Here is a 22,083-nt window from a genome sequence, read left to right as displayed (position 1 = left end):
TTTGAAGCTCCCCCATGACTTGTGCTCCTCTTCTTTTCCCATTTCTTCAAGTGCGCCAATTTCTTGAGCTCTTCTCTCCTTGGGCACTTTGTGTGGTAGTGACCCCACTCACCACATGTAAAGCACCTAATGTGCTTCTTCTCCTTCTTCTTCCTACAACTCACATTAGTTTCTAAATTAACTTTAGTGAGTTTAGAGTTTACCTCCTTTATCTTCTTGAGCGAAGGACACCTACTCTTGTAGTGCCCCATCTTACCACACTCAAAGCATTTGATGTGATCCTTTGTTCTCTTCTTGGTAGTTGAGGTGGAGGGTTGAGCTTCCAAGATCTCCTCTTCCTTGGATTTCTCTTCTTCCTCTTCACTTGAAGATGTGGACAGTTCCACTTCTTCCTCCCTTGAAGATGTGGATGATACCTCCTCATCTTCCTTCTCCTCCTCGGATGTTGAGCTCGTGTCAACATTTGATTGGTCCTTCTCTTCTTGGATTTGTGTAGGACTCTCATGAAGTGCAATTACATTTTTCCAAAGGTCACTTGCATTCTCGTATTCACCTACATTCAATATCGCATTAGGAGGTAATAAATTAATTAAAATTCTAGTTACCTCCTTGTCCGTCTCTGATTGCTCCCTTTGCTCATCGGTCCAATATCGACGTCGAAGACGCTTTCCCTTCTTGTCCGTTGGAGTTTTAAACGGTTCCTCCAACGCAATCCATTAGTTCCAATTCATTTGGAACCACTTCTCCATGCGCTTCCTCCAATAGTCGAAGTCCTCACGCTCGTATGGAGGTGGGATTCGGATGTCCCATCCGAGAGGTCCCTCAGACTCCATCTTCTTCCTCTAGCCGCTCTCTTGGCGATTAGTCCAACAAGAGCTCACCTAGCTCTGATACCACTTGTAAGGGATCAGTGGCTGGCTTAAAGGGGGGTTGGATACACGGCACCTCCAAATACTCGCTCTTCCTACAACGAGCGCAGCGGAATAATACTAAACAAACAAGCTAAACTAAAGGCAAGAATAAGAAAGAATGCAAACCGCTAACAAGCTCGTTTACGTGGTTCGGAGATAACTTGCTCCTACTCCACGGCTGCCCGTAAGGTGGACGATCCCTCAATCCGTCAGTGGATTAATCCCTGGAAACTCCGGCTAGCACAATCCTCCTTGTCGGTGGAGAAACCTCGCCACAACTCGATCAAGAGCACTTGGATTGCTAGAGCACTAGTTGACTACTAATTAGAGGTTACCCACCACTAATTTCGTCAACTATAACCAAGCTCCCAAGCTTTGGTTATATAGGCCGCGGGTTGAAAACCCCGCCTACCAGTCGACTGCTAAAACATGCAGTCGACTACCTTCTGTGTAAATTCGACCGTTACATCCCAACGGCTTGATACCAGTCGATTGCTAAAACTTGCAGTTGACTGGTGCAGTCAACTGCTAAAACATGCAGTCGACTGATCCCCACTGATCGAACGAACATAATCATTCTGTTCGCACCCAGTCGACTGCTAAAACATGCAGTCGACTGCTACATTATTGCTATAGTAACGCTACAGTACTGCTACAGTAAAACCCTAAAAGTAGGATTTTGCTCCGAGTGCAATCTCTCGTGCACTCGTACCCTCACCCTTATGATGACTCACTTGACGCTTCTTTGCAGCCTTGACCTCTTGCCTTCAAGCTTACTTCCTTTGGCTCTCGTCCCTCGGATGCATTCAAGCCCGCGGCTCGTCCCCAATGTCATTCTTCGCGTATGCCTCGAAGTCGCTTCCCTCGGCCCTTGTCCTTGCTGGCTTGTCCACGGTCCCTCGGATGCTCCATCCTTCACCAGACCCGAAGCCATCAACCTGAGTCACATGTGTATCCTGTAAACCTGCACATCTCAAATACACATATCAAATACAAGGGTGAACCTAACTTAAACCCTTTGCCCAAACACCAAAACACATGGTCGCACAGACCATTGGGATTGCACCAACAAATCCCAGCAAAGTAAAAACACTGCAAGATATGCCGCCACCTAGAAATTTGAAGGAAGCTCAGCGTCTCATCGGTCGGATAACAGTGTTGTCTCGATTCATCTCCAAGTCTTCCGACCGAAGCTTACCATTCTTCAAGATATTGCGCCGAACAACCAAGTTTCAATGGGACCAAGAGTGCGACCGGGCGCTCGAAGAGCTTAAGGAATATCTTAACTCATTACCTGTACTAGCTAAGCTAATTGTCAGTGAACCATTCCGAATTTATCTATCCTCGACCGAGCACGCGGTCGGCTCGGCGTTGGTCAGGCAGAACGACGAGGAACAGTCGGTGTATTTCTTAAGTCATATATTGAAAGACATTGAATTTCGCTACACCGAATCATAATAATTACTCGATGAAGTTGCATGGCGACAACCGAGAGGATTTGGTGGGCCCACTGTTCATTCCAACTAAATTTCCACTACTAAATTTGAAAGGGACGCTGGGGAATGGAGCATGAATGAATTTATTGAAAGGGTTCGAATCTCGATAAAATCGAGATAAATGTCTCCCTTATGTGTTAGTCATTATTTCAAAGGCTAGTAATTGTCCATGATTTATTTCTTTCGTGTTAACCCTGGGATGAATTAATAAGGGCACTGAAGACGAATATATTCACCTTTATGTCATCATGAATGAATTCATTGAATCGACAACTTAACAAATTATAGTTTCGACATGAGATCATATACAAAGAACTTAGCCTCTTCTTCTTGTCTGTTAAAATTTCAATCAAAATTAAGAATATTTTATTATTAATAAAAGTTGCATAGTACAATTTAAATCTTTATATTAGCTCTCACTCACCAATAGGATAAGGACACCTAGATTATTATATCATCATCGTCATCATTAATTAACCTAATTAATGTAATTTGACTCAAGTGCTTTCTATGGTACATTGGACAATTAACTAACCAAAATCATTTAGTTATCACTGTGAATAGTACACTCTAGATACATTGAATTGATCTACATATTTATATTTAAAAAGAAAGACTAATTTGAATAGAAGTACACTCAAAATATTTAATGACTTTTTTTATTTATACTCGTCATCGCGCGTGCACAATTTATGTGTAATATAATAATTTGGTAAAGGTCTGCTAGGCCCCTACACATACTATATGTGTAATATAATAATTTGATAAGGATGGGCTAAATCTTCAATAGTAACTTACTGTGAGAAACTTTCCTTCATAAAAAAATAATAATAATAATATTCCGTAAAAAATTAATTTAATATCACATTTAAAAATAAATTAATTTAATATCACATTTTATTTTAACTAAAAACTAAGAAAAATATATTTTTTAATGTCACTGATCCTGTCCGAACCAGAAGTCAACAGACGCTGGGCACGTGGCGCTCCAAGGCTCACTGATGTAGATCTCCAACTAGTGTCGAGATGCTCCGGCTATCCTGCACAGAAGTCGAGCCGGGAAGAGGATTCCCAGCGACGACCCTCCGACGCTCAAGTCAGGTAAATCACGATGAACAAGGTGGCTCCAGAAGTCTCAGAGTACGTACCAGAATCCCCTTGCCGGTGAAACCTGAGGTTCTTTATATAGAGCGGTGTTAAGTTTGGGCACGCGTACCGAAGTGCATAAGTGTCCTCTGTCCTTTCCTAGGTATGCGGCTGTCAGAAAGCTTATCTGACCCCTATCGCTACAGTCAGAGCATGCCCTCGATGGGACAGCGGAATCCCGAAGTGCATAAGTGTCCTCTGTCCTTTCCTAGGTACGCGGCTGTCAGAAAGTTTACCTGACCCATATCGCTACAGTCAAAGCATGCCCTCGATGGGACAGCAGAATCCCCTGTCACAAGATTTGGAGCATGGCACACACGTGAAACCTACAGGTTGTCAAAGAAAGAAATCCTCTGGCCTTTTCCTTTGCTCCAAACTTGTAGTCCGAGCGGACGGATACCTAAACATCCGACCGGACATCCGCAATGGTTTACTTGTGCTTTGTGGAGACTAACAGGGGTGCTTTATGACTGCGGTCGGTCAAAAGGTCAGCTCGGTCCATGACCTTTTTAACTGAGCGTCGGAACCCCGATTTGACAGGGTGCCTCCCAACTATAAGTGCGAGCCGGCCGGACCCCTCCAGGTACTCGATTCCATCGACCGGCCGACAGTCCAATCGGACCGACCGTCTACGGCCGTCCGTCCGGTCGGACCACACTCTCCTCTGGGTGGGCGGCTGTTCCGGTGACTTCCACTTGGCGTTGACTTTGCAAGAAGGGGGGGGGCCCACTCTTACTACCGGATCACTTGCCTTCCCTTCAAGTCTAGTCGAAGGAGGCGCATAGTCCGACTGACTGGACTGTGAGTCTAGCCGAACGGCTCCTCCATGCTAATACTCTCCGCCCGGTCAGCGGCAGAGATATCCTTGAATGAATCAATGATGGCTTTCGCCGGATCTCCTTGCGTTCTGTGCCAATCTTCGACATCAATGTCGATCATACCTTCATTAAATGCTCCGAATGATTGACTGCCACGTGGAACGATGCTCTCGGAATACGGAGGCGGCAGCGTGATATTTTGATGTGACCGAAGCAATTCGAAATATACGGCTAGATGTATGCTTTGATTCCCGTGACCTGGATCCGACGGTGGAGGCCGCCCGGCCCTCACCCTATAAATTCTTCATTTCCTCCTCACCTTCACACGCCTCCGTCACCTCTACTGTTGCTTTCTGCGCTCTGGAGCTCCGGCGATCTCGCTTTTGCCCTTTGACGCTATCCGGCTCCCTCTTCCCCAGTAAGGTTTTAGATCTCTCCTTTTTCCTTTCCGATATCTAATTCGCATCGCTCTAGTTTTGAAACTCCATTTCGCCTTTGAAACTTCCTTTTGATTTCTTCGTCTCCGATCATGGCCGTTCTTCTCATCCCGAAGAACAATCTTTAGGCCCATGGTATACTACCATGCGATCTCGTTTGAACAACGGATTTTGATATTTTGGTCGACAATTTGAAATCCCGAGGATATCGGGTTCGCCTAGCCGGTCCGCTCGGCCTCACATCACCGCCAAGGTTTCGTGTCTTCGCGACCAATTCATCGCCGGTCTGCGGTTCCCGTACATCCTTTTATAGTAGACGTCTGTAACTATTTTAGCGTGCCGCTCGGCAGTTTAGTACCAAATACCTTTCGTCTGCTCTGCGGCGTTGTCGTTTTGTTTAAGATTCACAACATCCCCTCCGACCGGAGGTCTTCCTTTACTTCTATTATCCTAAGCAAGCCGAGCCGGGCACCTTTATGTTCCAAGCTCGGCCTGGTCTGGTCTTCTTCAATAAACTACCCACTTCCAATAAACATTGGAAGGACTATTATTTCTACCTCCGCATGCCCAGCCAACCAAACTTTCCGACCCAGTGGCAAGTCAGTCTACCTCCCCCTCCCGAACTGAAGAAATTCAAGACCCGACCGGATTATCTTCACGCCGCAAATGTACTAGCCGGTCTATGGCTTGACATCAACAAGCTTCTTCACGAGGGAGTGATGTACATTTTTGGGCTGAGTCCTATACGGACCCCACTTCCGACTAGCTTCGGTAAGAACTTTGCTTTGGCACTTGCTTTAATTGCTAACTGATTTCTTTTTCTCTTCCTGCAGCTGACATCGTCATGGACTCGGTGATGGCCGGCGTTCTAAAGAGAAAGGCAGCGGCGCTAGAGGCCGTGGCAGCCAAAGAAATGAAGGCGCTGGGTATTCAGCCGGTCGGTTCTCACGAAGGAGAAAGCGGCACCCAGGCTGAATCGGCCGCTCAGGCCTCTCAACAGCAGGTGGACAGCGGAGCTACCCTCCAAAATAAATAAATTGATTCATTGACTGGATTCAACACGCGGGGCCCACGGAAAATAACAAGGGTTAAAAAAAAAAAAAGTGGGGCCCACAGAGTACGTTTAAATTTGAAAACGTGAAGTAAAATTCCTACTTCGGCAATTCGTCGGATGGTTTTGGCTTTTGGGGGGACTGGCGCTTCCTGCAATCTTCCCCGAGAAGGAAATCAGGAGCCACCGAGCAAGGATGCGACGTTCCCGTCGACCTGCCGCTGCCGTCGTCTCGATCTCTTCTTCATCTTCCGATCAAGAGGGGCGGGGATCCGATTCGGACGATTTCGAAGAGGAAGAGGAAGCCTCGAGATGTGGGCCGACGCTCGGGCGCGTAGCACTGATCCCTCTCGAACTTAGCCAACAGCCACATGCAACCGGCTACGGGGTAAGTTCTTCGTTGTTTTTGTTTTTGTTTTGCCTAAAATATTTCCGCTCGGCTTCTAACAACTGCGCCTTCTCGTTTGAGGTGGGTGGAAGAGATAGCAGTTTCCAGCCGTCTGACGAGGAGATAAGGCAACTGCGGGCGCCAGGTGGTCCGAGCGGCTCCCAAGGACCTTCCTACTCCGAGCTGCAAAAAGAGCTCAAGAAAGCTCAAACTCTGCTGGCTGCTGAGCAGAAGAAAACAGCTGACCAGGCCCACGCCCTAGCCGAGTCCGAGCGGCAGGTCAAGTCGCTTGACACAAAGATAACTCGCCACCACTCGGAAGAACACGGCCATCTCCGATCCGGAGAAGAAAACGTGGAGGCCCGGGGCCTGGAGTCCAAGATAAAAGAGCCGACAGAGCAGCTCGATCGGGAGAAGGCAGGCCGCTCGGCTGATGCGGAGAAGATCGAACGTCTGAATGAGGCCCTCACAAGCTCCCAGGCAACCTTCAAAGAATACCAGGATGCCGAGCCGAGCCGAGTCGCCGCTCTCCGACAAAGCCACATCCGATCGCCCGAGTTCTCGGAGAAAATTTGCGAGCGGATGTACTCGGCTTTCGACTTGGCAATTACGGCTACTATGACCTATCTGAAGTCGAAGGGCCTTCTTCCGGAGTCCACCAATATTCCGGGCGGCGATCAGGTGGAGCTTCTGAGCAACATTCTGAGGGACCTCTACGACTACATCGAGTAATTCTTGTAATTTAGCCGCTCGGCTGATCATGAACCCTTTTGTATTTAGGCCACTCGGCCTAAGGTTTTAATTTTAATGAAATGCTTTCCTTTAGTGTATTTTATCTTCTTGTACTGTCCCCTTGCTAACACTTGTGTTGTGCGCTCATCTCCTGTCACATCACACCTTTGGAGAATCGCTGGAGTATTTTCTCCAGCTCTTCCGTTCGGCCGCACATAATTCTGTGTTGCTACCAATAATCGCTGGTTATGAGACGATCCGAACCTCTCGATGTTCAACCTCGGAGCTCGACGGTTGGCCTGCTCGGATTATTTATGGACGCCGGCTCGTCTCTTGATCTTTAACGACGGTGCTCGTCGGTCTTCCGCTCGGAGGGTTTATAGACGCCGGCTCGTCTCTTGATCTTTAACGACGGTGCTCGTCGGTCTTCCGCTCGGAGGGTTTATAGACGCCGGCTCGTCTCTTGATCTTTAACGTCGGTCTTCCGCCCGGAGGGTTTATAGCCGCCGGCTCGTCTCTTGATCTTTAACGACGGTGCTCGTCGGTCTTCCGCTCGGAGGGTTTATAGACGCCGGCTCGTCTCTTGATCTTTAACGACGGTGCTCGTCGGTCTTCCGCCGGAGGGTTTATAGACGCCGGCTCGTCTCTTGATCTTTAACGACGGTGCTCGTCGATCTTCCGCCGGAGGGTTTATAGACGCCGCTCGTCTCTTGATCTTTAACCACGGTGCTCGTCGGAGCGGATATTTATAGCCGGCCGGCTCGTCTCTCGATGCTAGACGGCCGTCAAGGCTAATTTTGACACTTCCGTTCGGCGTAGCTCTTTGCCTTTCCCCCAGCTTGGATAATGCCTTCGTGGCCGCACGGCTCAGGATCTACTTCATCGAGTATTTTGGCTCGGATAATATACCTCCGTCCGAATGGCACGGGGCCTTCGATCTTCGAGCGTTTGGCTCGACCCATTTACCTCCGGCCGAACGGCGCGGGGCCTTCGTGCTTCGAGCGTTTGGCTCGACCAATTTACCTCCGGCCGAACGGCGCGGGGCCTTCGTGCTACAATGATAATGCCTTATATTCGCTCCTTTGACTTTTCATCTCTGCATTTCAAGTATTTAGTCGAAAAATGAAATACACAGGGTGATTTACAGTGATACACCTTTCACCCCGCCCGGTAAGGCTGGAGGTGGTTCGCGCTCCACGGCCTATCTAGCTGCCGTCCGTCCTCATCCTCCAGATAATATGCGCCCGAGCGGAGCTTTTCGATGATTTTGAAAGGGCCTGCCCATGGCGCTTCAAGCTTGCCGACGTCGCCGATCGACTTGACTTTCTTCCAGACAAGATCGCCGACTTGGAACGATCTGGGAATTACGCGCCGGTTGTAGTTTTGCTTCATCTGCTGACGGTACGCCATCAGCCGAACGGACGCCTTTGCCCTCTCCTCTTCTACCAAGTCCAGCTCCATGTTTCTTCGTTCGGTGTTGTCATCATCATAGTTCTGGATCCTGGCTGACTCAACGCCGACTTCGACCGGTATGACAGCCTCACCGCTATATACCAAATGGAACGGTGTGACTCCCGTCCCTTCTTTTGGCGTCGTTCGGATAGCCCACAAGACGCTCGGCACTTCATCCGCCAACTCCTCCCAAATGGTCGAGCCGAGCGCGAAGAATTGGCGACTTCAGCTGACCGTTGCTCCGAGGATAGGCCACGGACGTGAAATGTTGCTCAATGCCGTAGCTTTGGCACCAATCCTCCAACATCTTCCTGTGAATGCCGCCCGTTGTCGGACCCGACGCAGGATGCCGAACCGACAAATGATGTCTTGCCAGATGAATTTTTAACCATTTGCTCGGTGATCTTTGCCGTGGCTCGGCCTCCACCCACTTGGAGAAATAGTCTACCGCCACTAGTAAAATTTCCTCTGCCCGGTCGCAATTGGGACCCACAATATCCATTCCCCACCGATCGAACGGACATGAGATGGTTGATGCCTTCATCTCCTCTGCCGGTCGGTGGGAGAAGTTGTGATACTTCTGGCATGAAAGGCATGTAGATACTGTCCGAGCGGCATCTGCTTGTAAAGTTGGCCAAAAGTATCCGGCCAAGATGATCTTCTTGGCTAACGAGCGTCCGCCCGGATGACCTCCACATGATCCTTGATGTACTTCCTGGAGGATGTAAGCTGAGTCCTCCGAGCTTACACATTTTAGCAGAGGACGCGAGAAAGCTTTCTTGTAAAGCTGATCTCCGATGAGTGTAAACCGACCGGCTCTTCTTCCGAGGAGCCGGGCTGCATATTCATCGGATGGTGTGGTGCCCGAACGGAGGAATTCTATAATAGGTGTCCTCCAGTACTTGGAAACGCGAGGCCTTGCATCCGGTCGACATGCGCCACCATTGCTTTTTCAATTGGTTGCTGAATGGCGACCGACGTTATTGAGCTCGCGAGTTTGGCCAACTCATCCATCGCCTGGTTCTCCGTTCGGGAATCTTCCGAATAAGCACTTCTCGGAAAGTAGCTTTGAGTTTTCAAAGGCCTCGCGTAGAGTTTAAGCCGAACACGTTGATTTCAAAGGTGCCAGATTGGCGGCCAACTGTGAATCTGAATAGAGGGTCACCCGACCAGCTCCCACATGTCGTGCTGCCTGTAATCCGGCTATAAGGGCCTCATACTCCGCCTCATTGTTGGTGGCCTTGTAGTCCGGACGGATAGGTGCATCTTTTCTTCTTGCGGTGAGATAAGCAATATCCCAATCCCGCTTCGAGTCGAGTGGAAGACCCATCCACATATATCCTCCACAGAGCTTCCGGCCGGCCTCTGCACTTCGGTCACAAAATCAGCCAAGGATTGGGCTTTAATCGCCGGGCTGGTATTGGATGTCACTCGCTAATTCTGTCGTCCACTTGATAAGCCGTCCGGACGCTTCGGATTCAACAGGACTCTTCCGAGTGGACTGCTCGTCCGACAATGATTGTGTGAGCCAAGAAATACGGTCGAGGCGCCGAGCGGCTAGAACCAAAACAAAGGCCAACTTCTCGAGCCCGGTGTAGCGAGATTCACATCTTTCAAAATATGGCTCAGAAAATACACCGGTTGCTCTTCACCGTTCGCCCTCACAAGTGCTGAGCCTACAGCATGCTCGTTGACGATAGATACAGATAAAGTGACTCACCCCCGATCGGCTTGACAAGTATAGGCAGAGAATTCAGATATGTTTTCAACTCTTCAAATGCACGGTCACACTCTTCGTTCCACTGGAACTTAGTAGCCTTGCGCAGGATCTTGAAGAATGGCAGGCTCCGATCGGATGAATCTGGACAAAGCAGTTATCCGGCCGGTCAACCGTTGCACTTCCCTTGTGTTTCGGAGGAAGCATGTCTTGCAGAGCTTTCACCTTGCCGGGGTTGGCTTCGATTCCCGCTCGGTAACTACGTATCCCAAGAAACGTCCTCCCTTTGCTCGAACAGGCACTTAGCTTGACTCGTATTTGCGTAGCGTTCGGAATGTCTCTTCCATGTCTTTAAAGAGATCTGCCGCTAGGACGGATTTAATAAGAATGTCGTCCACATAAACTTCCAGATTCCGCCCTATCTGCTCCCCGAACACTTTGTTCATCAAGCGTTGATAGGTGGCCCAGATTCTTCAATCCGAACGCATCACGTTGTAACGAAGTGGCCGGCACGGCTAACCTTTTCCGATCTTCGCGGGTGAGCGGCACTGATGATAGTAGGCGTCGAGCATGCAAATTAATTCACAGCCGACCGTAGAGTCCATCTATCCGGCAGAGGATAAAATCTTTGGGACATGCTTTGTTTAAGTCCCGAAAGTCAATGCAACTCTCCACTTGCCGCCCGGATTGGAGACCAATACCACGTTAGCTAGCCACCGAACCTCACAGATGTGGCCGGCCTCCGAAGTTTCTACTTCCGCCGGATTATGGCATTCCGCTCGGCGCTAAAATCTCTTTTTTTCGCTTCATGGCCGAGCATCAGGTCGGACATGCAACTCATGCTGCGCTAGGCTCGGCGAAATTCGGGCAACTCGTGTGTCGACCAAACAAAGACATCATGATTTTGCTGGAGGCATTGGATCAGCTTCTTCTTCTGTTTTTCCTCTAGATCCGAGGCGATGAAAGTGGTGGCCTCTGATCGGGTCGGATGGATCTGAACTTCCACCTTTTCATCATAAATTAAAGCAGGAGGTTTCTCGGTTATGGCGTGTACCTCGATTCGGGGGGCCTTCCGAGCGGAAGAAGCTTCTGCTCGGATCATCTCTATATAGCATCGCCGAGCTGCTAGTTGATCTCCACGCACTTCTCCTACTTTGTCTTCCACGGGGAACTTTATCTTCTGATGGAAGGTTGAAACAACCGCTCGGAATTCGCCGAGCGCCGGTCGTCCCAGAATGACATTGTAGGATGATGGAGAGTCGACCACCACGAAGTTTATTGTCCTGGTCCTCCTGAGCGACTCTTCCCCCAGTGAGGTGGCCAGCCGGATTTGTCCGACCGGCTGAACTTCGTTACCCGTAAACCCGTAGAGCGGGGTTGTCATGGGCAGCAGCTCGGCGCGATAAATTTGTAACTGATCGAACGCCTTCTTGAATATGATGTTGACCGAACTTCCTGTGTCAACAAATACGCGATGAATAGTGTAATTTGCTATTACCGCTTTAATGAGCAGCGCGTCGTCATGGGGCACTTCTACTCCTTCCAAGTCTCCAGGCCCGAAAGTGATTTCCGGTCCACTTGCCCGCTCTTGGCTACAGCCGACCGTGTGGATCTGCAGCTGCCGGACGGCCGCCTTTCGTGCTCGGTTGGAATCTCCTCCGGTCGGTCCGCCAGCAATAACGTTGATCTCGCCCCGGGAAGTATTGCTCCTATTTTCCTCCTCCCGAGCGGACGGTCGGGACCGTTCTCTGGACGTCCGGCGACTCTCCTGTCTTGGGGATCTATGCCGATCGGACGTCTGGTGATGTCGCCTCTCTATGCGGGTCCGGTCGGCTTCCTGGGTCCTTTGCCTCCTGTCGATGGGAGGTGACCGTCGTTCGGCTTTCCTGGGAACAGGATTGGACACAAAGGGAAGGCTTCGGCAATCCCTCGTGTTGTGCGTATCCGTCTGGTGGAATTTGCAGAACATAGGGGTCCACCTCTTCTTTGGCTTGGGCCGAGCGGCAGCCACTTCTTGTACGTGCGATCTGGCGTGAGGGGATCGAATTGCTTCGGCCCTCGGTCCTCTGGGTGGCTGCTGAGCGGTGTGCTGTTTCCGCTCGGCATGAACAGGTGCGCGCTCGGCCGGAGTTTCCTTTTTCCGAGCGGCTTGCGCTTCTTCCACATTTATATATTCGTTGGCCCGATGTAGCATGTGATCATAATCTCGGGGCGGCTTTCGGATGAGCGACCGGAAGAAATCCCCATCCACAAGGCCTTGCGTGAAGGCATTCATCATCGTCTCCGATGTGGCCGTTGGGATGTCCATCGCCACTTGGTTGAATCGCTGGATGTAAGCTCGAAGCGATTCTTTTGGTTCTTGCTTGATGGCGAACAAGCTAACACTTGTTTTCTGATAACGCCGACTGCTAGCGAAGTGGTGGAGGAAGGCCGTTCGGAAGTCTTTGAAGCTTGTGATGGATCCGTCCGGCAGCCTACGGAACCACCGTTGAGCCGATCCCGAGAGGGTGGTAAGGAAAACTCTACACTTTACTCCATCTGTGTACTGATGGAGCGTGGCTGTATTATCGAACTTACCCAGATGATCATCCGGGTCCGTTGTTCCATTGTATTCGCCGATCGTCGGAGGCACGTAGTGCTTGGGCAGAGGGTCTCGTAAAATATCTTCCGAGAATTGGCGATTGGTCCGCTCGGGAGATGAGTCTGCCCGGGGGGCTTTCCCTTTTCTGTCATCCCGCCTTGGCATTTCATCTGAAGAGGAGCCTCTATCTCTTCGAGCTGGTGCAGCTTCAGGAGTGCGAAACAAGGCTCGGTGAAATGCGACGGTGGCTTGAGGTGCTTCCGCTCGGCCATGAGACGCAGATGTTGCTTGCTGCTCCGCCCGCTCGGCGGATGCTTTTTGTTTTTGCTCTATGAGTTTGGCGGCCCTTATCTTGACCAGGGCGTCGAGTTCTTCTGTTGAAAGCGTCACCGTGTGTTGTCGTCCAGCCTCGTCCATTGTCTCTGATCGGATGCAGGAGCGTTCCCACAGACGGCGCCAATTTGATCCTGTCCGAACCAGAAGTCAACAGACGCTGGGCACGTGGCGCTCCAAGGCTCGCTGATGTAGATCTCCAACTAGTGTCGAGATGCTCCGGCTATCCTGCACAGAAGTCGAGCCGGGAAGGGGATTCCCAGCGACGACCCTCCGACGCTCAAGTCAGGTAAATCACGATGAACAAGGTGGCTCCAGAAGTCTCAGAGTACATACCAGAATCCTCCTGCCGGTGAAACCTGAGGTTCTTTATATAGAGCGGTGTCAAGTTTGGGCACGCGTACCGAAGTGCATAAGTGTCCTCTGTCCTTTCCTAGGTATGCGGCTGTCAGAAAGCTTACCTAACCCCTATCGCTACAGTCAGAGCATGCCCTCGATGGGACAGCGGAATCCCGAAGTGCATAAGTGTCCTCTGTCCTTTCCTAGGTACGCGGCTGTCAGAAAGTTTACCTGACCCATATCGCTACAGTCAAAGCATGCCCTCGATGGGACAGCAGAATCCCCTGTCACAAGATTTGGAGCATGGCACACACGTGAAACCTACAGGTTGTCAAAGAAAGAAATCCTCTGGCCTTTTCCTTTGCTCCAAACTTGTAGTCCGAGCGGACAGATACCTAAACATCCGACCGGACATCCGCAATGGTTTACTTGTGCTTTGTGGAGACTAACAGGGGTGCTTTATGACTGCGGTCGGTCAAAAGGTCAGCTCGGTCCATGACCCTTTTAACTGAGCGTCGGAACCCCGATTTGACAGGGTGCCTCCCAACTATAAGTGCGAGCCGGCCGGACCCCTCCAGGTACTCGATTCCATCGACCGGCCGACAGTCCAATCGGACCGACCGTCTACGGCCGTCCGTCCGGTCGGACCACACTCTCCTCTGGGTGGGCGGCTGTTCCGGTGACTTCCACTTGGCGTTGACTTTGCAAGAAGGGGGGCCCACTCTTACTACCGGATCAGTCACTAACCCAAAATATTTATAGTGTATATTTTTTATATAAAATAATAAAAAAATTACTATTAAATCTTAAAATTATTATTTTTATTATGAAAAGAAAAAAGTATTAACATAATTTTATTTTTAGTTTCATCAAAATTAGTTAATTCATATTCTTAATAAAAAAAAATAGTATGATAAAAAGATACTCCAATACGTAAAGCTCAGGTCATGTGATGTCAGAGAAGGATATTAAACACAGTTTGACCTTACATTTTATAAAAGTTTATTTTCATAATCCAAACTCGTAATTTTTTTTTAAGTAATAAAATAATAACTTGAACGTTGTGCGCTCTCCTTAAAAGGTAAGATAATTAATTATTTTTCTTAACAATTTATAAGATATAAATATTTTAATTTTTTTTATTGCTAAAATAGAATAGTATTTGATTGACATTTAAAATTGAAAATAAAGGATAAATTCAATGAAAAATAAAAGAGCGAAGGTATAAAAAAAAATGTTAAAAAGTCCTCACAAATTTCAAAAATTTTAAAAATTGCGTGCACCATCTTAGTTTAATATATTTCTTAGTCAACGTGGTGGCGTATAAGTCAATATGCACGGGGAATTGATTAGTATACACAAATGAAAAGGAAGAGTAAACTTATTCATGAAAGTTTGACCTTGACTTCAATTAGATGTATATATTTGGATTAAGAAATAAAGTTAAAATGGCAATTGATATCAGTCCTTTTTCTTTATTTTTTACATTTTAAAAAGTGTTTTTTTTTAATTCTCTATGAGAAAAGTGAGGAAGTGTCAGTAAAATAGGGAACCAAAAGAAACAATACTATCAGAAGTGGGATTTAAAATGCCATTTTCGAAAATTTGGATTTTAGAAAGGAAAAAAGATAATGTCTGTCAGAAGTGGGATTTGAACCCACGCTCTCTCACGAGAACCAGAACTTGAGTCTGGCGCCTTAGACCACTCGGCCATCCTGACTCAGATGTTACAACGGCTTATATTTTATTATAAATCTGGAACCAAGCTGATTAATTTTAAAGGTGTAATTGAGCCGAGCCGGACTCTTGAATGTTTGAATTTGACTCGTTTATAATCGAGCCGAGCTCGAGCTTTATTTAATGAATATATTTATGGCTCATAAGCTTATTCAAACTTTTATCGAGCTTAAACGAGTTTAATAAATATAAATTATAAATTATAAATTTAAATATTCATAAAAATCTAAATTATATATTTAGAAAAAATTATAATATTCTTATTAAAATTTATAATTTTATTTTAATAAATAAATTTAATATATTTGTCTATATTTTTCATAAGTAGAGTATAAAATCTATAAATTCAATAGGAAAACTATTATTTTTTCATTTAAAAGTTATTTATGAGCTTACTAATGTTCACGAGCTAACGAGCCGAATATTGTGAAGCTTGAGCTTGATTTATTTATCTTAACGAGCCTCATTAAATGAGCTTAAACGAGTTTTTATCGAATCGAGCTTCAAATAGCTCATGAGCAGTTTGGTTCATTTACAACATAGGCAGGAGTGAACATGCATGCAACGATCGTTGTCGGGTACATATATAGTTTGATCATTCCGTGAGATTGCTCATTAGATTTTATCCATCATTGTTTTGGCCGCATATGGATTTTTGATGCTTTTGTTTTTGCACGCTAAATAAGTTTCATTGTCGGAGATACAAGGAGTGAGGTCCAAATTGAAATTATAAATCAAGTTAGATTTATTTGATGAGCGGCTTAGCTAATAATCTCAAACTATCGATCCTGAAGATTAGATAGAGTTGCTAGGTAGTATGGAAGATGGTTGCTCTTGTATCACCGAATCCGAGTCCCAGCTGTCTCCGAGCGCCAAGCGCTGAGTCAACCAAGTGCTCTGAGTCGAGGAGAAGTCACAGTATCACCTGAGTGTGAAGTACTCGAGCGTGGAGAATCAGGTGCTCGGAAGTAATCTCGAGTGGATTTTGAGTGCAATCGAGTCGAGATGTAAGTCATCGGAGTTAATGCTAAGTGCAGCCAAGTCGGGACTCAAGTCGCTTGAGTAGATGCCGAGTGTAGCCAAGTCGTGAATAGAAGATACAGAACACTCGGGAAGTAATCCCAAGTCGATGTCATAATTGAGTTAGGAATGAGATCACTTAATTATCTAAATCAGGAAGAAACAATGTTGAGGTCTGCATATTACGTAGTATCCTTAAACAAGATTTATCCCACCTTCAACTGTTCTTTGAGGTTGTCGTGGGGTATATGTTTCCCATGATATAATAGTAAATCGTGATCCTCACCAAATATTGATGGTTGTGGCAAACTAAGAGATACCTAAAGGCTATCATGAGTGGATTTGCCGAGTGGATGCATGACAAAGGAAAAACAATGGGAGAAGGTAGATGGATAGAGATCATTGTTCTTGCACACTCCACTCAAGATCTCACCATTTAATGTCTTTACTCACCTAGATCAAAATGCCAGGAGGTTTTGGATATGTTATTAACATTAGTTAATACATCCGTTATTCATTTGAGCAGGTAGTAAAATTAAATTTGAGCGATAAATATTGGTTCGTTCGCTTGGATAAATTTAACCTCGACTGGTCTGACATTCAATGATGCAAATCATGCTCACACACGAGTCAACTTAGATTAGTGCCTTGGATTTGTACTCCCTTATGTACCCACGCGTGAGAGAGCTCCTCCCCATATATATGCTACAATATAGCCATTAGACTCCATCCTTCATCCTTTTCATTTTTTTTTTCATTCGCTCACCTCAGCGCTCCCGTCAATTCGTCCCTAGACCAACACAAAGGAAATAAAATACGGATGTCTACTAACAATTAATACAGGTGACAAGGCATGAAGGGGAGATGTATTCGGACACATCGAATTTTGAGCCTAAGACCTCATATTATAATATCCCATATTTTAATCATCGCCCATCCAGCCCCCTTCCAGAGGGGACTAAAAAATTTGATTAATGGTGTGTCAAAATAACGTTCAATGTTTGCAATTACTCCGTATAAAAATTTAATATTAAATTTAAAATGACATTTTCGAAAAGTTGGATTTTCCAAAGGAAAAAACATAAATTGTCAGAAGTGGGATTTGAACCCACGCTCTCTCACGAGAACCAGAACTTGAGTCTGGCGCCTTAGACCACTCGGCCATCCTGACCCATGTTCTTAAAAAGCTTATTTTTTTAGTTCATATATATTGTTCCATTAACCATGTTAAATTGAAACTATCATTTTTTTTCACTCTATATTATATCAACTACTCTAAAATTTTTATTATTTTCTTCACTCTTTTATTTTTTTATTATTTTTCTTTCTATATATCTATTTTTCATTAGTCGATCTAAATTTAAAGAATAGATATGATAGTTGATATAAAATAATTTTTATATAAAATATATAATTTAAAATAAATTATGTATTTAGAAAAATTGAAATTTAAAATAAATTATGTATTTAGAAAAATTGACATGGAGATGCTCTAATACTTTCGATCTACCATCCTGACTTTTGAGGAGGACTCTACAAGGTTGTATGTAAAAGCCTTTTAAAGGCAATCCAGCCAAACACTTGGATTCAAAATTCAAATTCGTGTGAATTACACACCACTCGAGTCTCTAAGAAACATAGCAAGATTTAATTTTGCAGTTGTTCAGTGAAAAGAACCATACAACTTCTAGCTAAACTCGCATGATACATGGTTCAAATTGCTGGCATCTGCTCATGTAATCAAGCCTCTACATTCAAATGGTTGCCTATTTGTCAAGTTCCATGGCTTGGGCTGCTTTAGCCTTGGCCAAGTTGGATAATTTGGTTTTCACCTTCCCAACTCGAAACCTTCCTTTGTTCCTCCTTTTCATGGCAGAACCATCTACCTAAATAAGTTGAATTAAAGCAAACAAAAGATAAGTAAAATTCAAGGAAAGAAGAAATTTCTTATAAGAACAATTCAAGTTAAAAACAGCCAAATAAATACAAGTTCCAGAGTTTAGAACAGAAAAAAAAATGTCATTTGTTCCTTACTCCATTTCAGGCAACCTCATTTACCTCCTCAGTAGCTGTGTCAAAATGGGGCATTTCGACCCGGTACTTTTGTCGATCTTGTATATAAAAATTTCTAAAAACAAAGTGTCAAATACTTAGATCCACATCTGTATTAGTATCCAGGCAGAGACTTCAGCCTGAATACATCTGCCTTTTCCTTATTCCCTACAATGCAAGGTTATATCTATCATAGTGCTATAAAACAAATCCAGTCAGTATACTGTAATTGGCTTATAGCACTGGAAACCATAAAATGCAATTTTGTTTCGGGCCAGTCTGCACAAGCGAAAGATTTTATTCCACCCGCCGACCAACACGAAACATCTCATGTTGCTTCCATGCCAAGGTCAAGCCAGAGGGGTTCTTTGAGGCATGCAAGGTTTCATCCGGTGAAGAGTAAAGAATCTAAAAGTTCTGATCCTGTATAAAATAAGGAGTCCAAACAGAAGGAATTGACAGATTGATGTTCATAAGGTTGAAGAACTTTAGCCCCATTTCAGCCGTTTATTGCTTGGGCGATACTGAATCGAAAATTGCTTGGCCATAACATTCCCAACAATCTCAAAATGACTTTAAGCATTTAGGTATTTGTTCACTTTTGACTCTGGTGCCCCACACCAATGTATAACAAGAACAGTTAAAATTATATTCCATCATAAAACCAAACTGAAATGTAGAATCAGTAAGCCTAAAGTGATTCTGCAGTAAACCTCTGAGGGCTCTCAAATTGATGTTCTTGTTTCAAATCAAATCTCAGGTCAAAAACATAATATCAGAGTCGTATGACCGTATGAGCTTTATGTTCTCCACGCATAGAACCGAGTTTTGATCCAAAAGAGTTCATGATTAAAAGAAATACATTTTCAAACAATGTTAATGAAAAAGAAGAGATAATGACATTAAGAAGTTAAAAAGCCAACGATAAATTGAAAGAAAAAAAAAATGCAATCTTAGTGAAGAGGCGCACCTTCATATTGTTCTTTTTAGCTTGCAGCTTCTTCTCTTTCTTCTCCCTTTCTTCCTTTTCTCCTGATCGAAAGAACACACACAGAAGGCATAGAACAAAGACAACGTACAAAGAACACGGGAAAAAGGCGAAGGGAGAAAAGGAAGGACAGGCATTTGTGAAAAATAACGAGGAGGGCAAAAATCTCACTTTTGAGGTCGAATTCGTGCTGTTTCTTCCGCTTCGCCAAGTTGTTCTTTTTCGACATTTCTCCCTCTCTCTCTCTCGCTGCAAGTTCGAAACCCTAGCTGTTGAGGAGTAAGCAAGGAAGGGGCGTGATATAAAGTCTGGCCAACATGTCGCTGCTTAAGTCGTGACTGAAGTCGGTTCCGACTATATATACAGAACCAGGATGCTGGAAAAACCCAAACCCGTGGTGTCGTCTCATCTCCGTTGATGCCCCGCCTTCTCCACCGACGCCTCCTTTTCCGATCGATCTGCTCCGCCACATCCACCGCCGCCAGTAATCTGAGCTCTCCTGATCCCGCCACCATCTGTGATCTCGCCTCCCGCCAGGACTGGTCCTGCCTCAAGACTCTCATCTCCGCCTCCGCCGCCACCCCTGCAGATGTTGTCGCATCCTTCCTCCGCCTCATTCTCGAGTGCCCCTCCTCCTCTGCCACTGCCCTATGTTTCTCCCGCTGGTCCCAGAGCCACTACCGCGTACCGCTCGAACTACACCTCCACTGCCGGCTCATCCTCGCCCTCGCGGCCGATAAGCTCTACCCCAAAATTCGCTCGGAATTCCACTACCTCACCATTTCCGGTACCCACTCCGCGATATCCATTCTCCACATGCTCTCTGTCACCGCCGAGCCCTCCCGCCGCCGCTATGACTGCCTCTCCATCCTCGCCGACATGCTCCTCCTTGCCCTGGTAAATAACTCGAAGATCGATTCCGCCATCGAGGTCTTTTACCGTACCGGCGATTACGGGTACCGCCTCTCCGTCCTGTCTTGTAACCCTTTATTAAATTCTTTAATAAAGGAGAAGGCCGACATGGTGGAAACTGTGTATAAGGAGATCATGCGAAGGAGGATAGCACCCAACCTGTACACTTTTAATACTGTTATTAATGGCCTTTGTAAGGTAGGAAAGCTGAGGAGAGCTACAGATGTGTTGAATTCCATCAAGTCCTGGGGGTTCTCACCGTCGGTAGTTAGTTACAACACGCTCATTGATGGGCACTGCAAGAACGGCGGAGCTGGGAAGTTGTACAAGGCTGATTCCATACTAAAAGAGATGGTGGCCAGTAATATTCGTCCCAGTGTGATTACTTTCAATATTCTGATCAACGGTTACTGCAAGGATGGTAACAGTTCTTTTGCAATGAGGTTTCTGGATGAAATGAAGCGGCAAGGACTCTCCCCCAATGTTGTTACCTATAGCTCTTTGATCAATGGTCTTTGTTGTGAGGACAAGTTGGGAGAAGCTCTGGAGTTGCTTACGGAAATGCAGGATTATAATTTGAATCCTTATGTGGTGATCTTCAATGCTATCATCAATGGATTGTGTAAGAAAGGAGACATGGAAAAGGCTAAGGGGTTTTTGGATGTCATTAGTGAGAACAACTTGTTGCCGAATGTTATTACGTACAACACCTTGATTGATGGGTGCTGTCGTGCTGGTATGATGGAGGAAGCAACTGGGTTGAAAGGATTGATGTTAAAGAAAGGGATTAATCCAAATATTTCAACCTATAATTGCTTGATAAATGGATTCTGCAAAAATGGGGATAGAAAAATAGTTGTAGAGCTTTTAGATGAAATGAAAGAGAAAGGCGTAAGAGCTGATCTTGTGACTTACAATGTGTTGATTGGTTCTTTGTGCAATGAAGGGAAGTTAGCAAAGGCAGTTAAGTTGTTGGATGAGATGTTGGAGATGGGCGTGAAGCCAAGCCACCTAACATACAATACATTAATAGAAGCATTCTGTAAAAAAGGGAACCTCGGTGCAGCTTATAATATGAAGATAAGGATGGAAAGGAGTGGAAAACGTGCAAATGTTCCAACTTATAATATATTTATCAAGTACTTTTGTGGAATAGGTAAGATGGAAAAGGCAAACGAGCTACTGAACATGATACTGGAGAAAGGTTTGTTACCAAACAGAGTGACTTATGGTATGATCAAGGATGAGATGATTGAGAAAGGTTATGTTCCTAATATAGACGGACATCTTTGTAGCAGTAGTTTGGCTTAGTTGGAGAAAGGAATAGTATGGCATTAGATTAATTTTAAAGGAGTAAAATGTATATTCATGAGACTTTAATTGAGAAAGAGATTGCAGTTTCTCTGATAAATTCTAAATCTTTCCAAGTTATGATAGTGGTGGTGGCTATGACCAAGATACCATTTATTAATAGGCTGAGGGCATAGAAATTTTCAACTTCTGCATGTTTCATTTAAGATTACTGATTTCATCATATAGAATAAAACTGTTGAATTGCTGCAATGAGATTTGATATCCATGCTCTACAGGTTTCGTTAACTTGGTTATTGCAATATCAGAAACATTATTGTAGACAATGATTTGCTTGAAAATCTTGCAAAAAAGTCAGTTTTCTGTATCAAGTTTAAAGGTTATATGCTCACAGCAGTGTAATATGAGAAGTAAATGATCTTATGGGTTCAAGCAGTTTGTAGTTCAGGGGTTGTACATCTGTTTGGATGGCAAAGGTCATAGTGATGCATAGTGGCATCTGATTTCTTTTGTTTACAACTGCATGAACTGGAAAAAAATTCCCTTTAAAGGAATAAATGTAGCACAGCCGACTGAGCATATTTCAGATAGCACCATGTAAGTATATCGTGCTAACAAGTTGCATTCTTTTGTCAATATGGTGATCTTGTATCTTACGAATC

General features: G+C 45.5%; 2 protein-coding genes and 2 non-coding genes across 4 annotated transcripts; 1 reads left to right on the top strand and 3 right to left on the bottom strand.

Moving 5' to 3' along the window:
- Nucleotides 1-15,037: 15,037 nt before the first annotated feature.
- TRNAL-CAA lies at nucleotides 15,038-15,121 on the bottom strand. The gene has a single exon. It is a non-coding gene; the product is annotated as a tRNA-Leu (tRNA).
- Nucleotides 15,122-17,245: 2,124 nt separating this feature from the next.
- Nucleotides 17,246-17,329, bottom strand: TRNAL-CAA. Its single transcript has one exon. It is a non-coding gene; the product is annotated as a tRNA-Leu (tRNA).
- A 377-nt stretch (nucleotides 17,330-17,706) lies between these two features.
- On the bottom strand, nucleotides 17,707-19,549 carry LOC122053175. The gene is made up of 3 exons (XM_042615101.1): nucleotides 19,370-19,549; nucleotides 19,181-19,242; nucleotides 17,707-18,044 (listed from the first exon to the last, which is right to left on the bottom strand). Exons 1-3 carry the CDS (start codon nucleotides 19,425-19,427, stop codon nucleotides 17,925-17,927), a joined length of 240 nt encoding a protein of 79 aa, XP_042471035.1. The 5' UTR covers nucleotides 19,428-19,549; the 3' UTR covers nucleotides 17,707-17,924.
- A 17-nt stretch (nucleotides 19,550-19,566) lies between these two features.
- Nucleotides 19,567-21,515, top strand: LOC122053172 (pentatricopeptide repeat-containing protein At1g09820-like). The gene has a single exon (XM_042615099.1). The coding sequence runs from the start codon at nucleotides 19,616-19,618 to the stop codon at nucleotides 21,419-21,421; it is 1,806 nt and encodes a 601-aa protein (XP_042471033.1). The 5' UTR covers nucleotides 19,567-19,615; the 3' UTR covers nucleotides 21,422-21,515.
- The last annotated feature ends 568 nt before the right edge of the window (nucleotides 21,516-22,083 follow it).

This window comes from Zingiber officinale, chromosome 3A (assembly GCF_018446385.1).
Source record: "Zingiber officinale cultivar Zhangliang chromosome 3A, Zo_v1.1, whole genome shotgun sequence".
NCBI lineage: Eukaryota > Viridiplantae > Streptophyta > Magnoliopsida > Zingiberales > Zingiberaceae > Zingiber > Zingiber officinale.
Note: the sequence above shows the minus strand (reverse complement) of the source record. Positions and strands in the feature narration are given on the sequence as shown.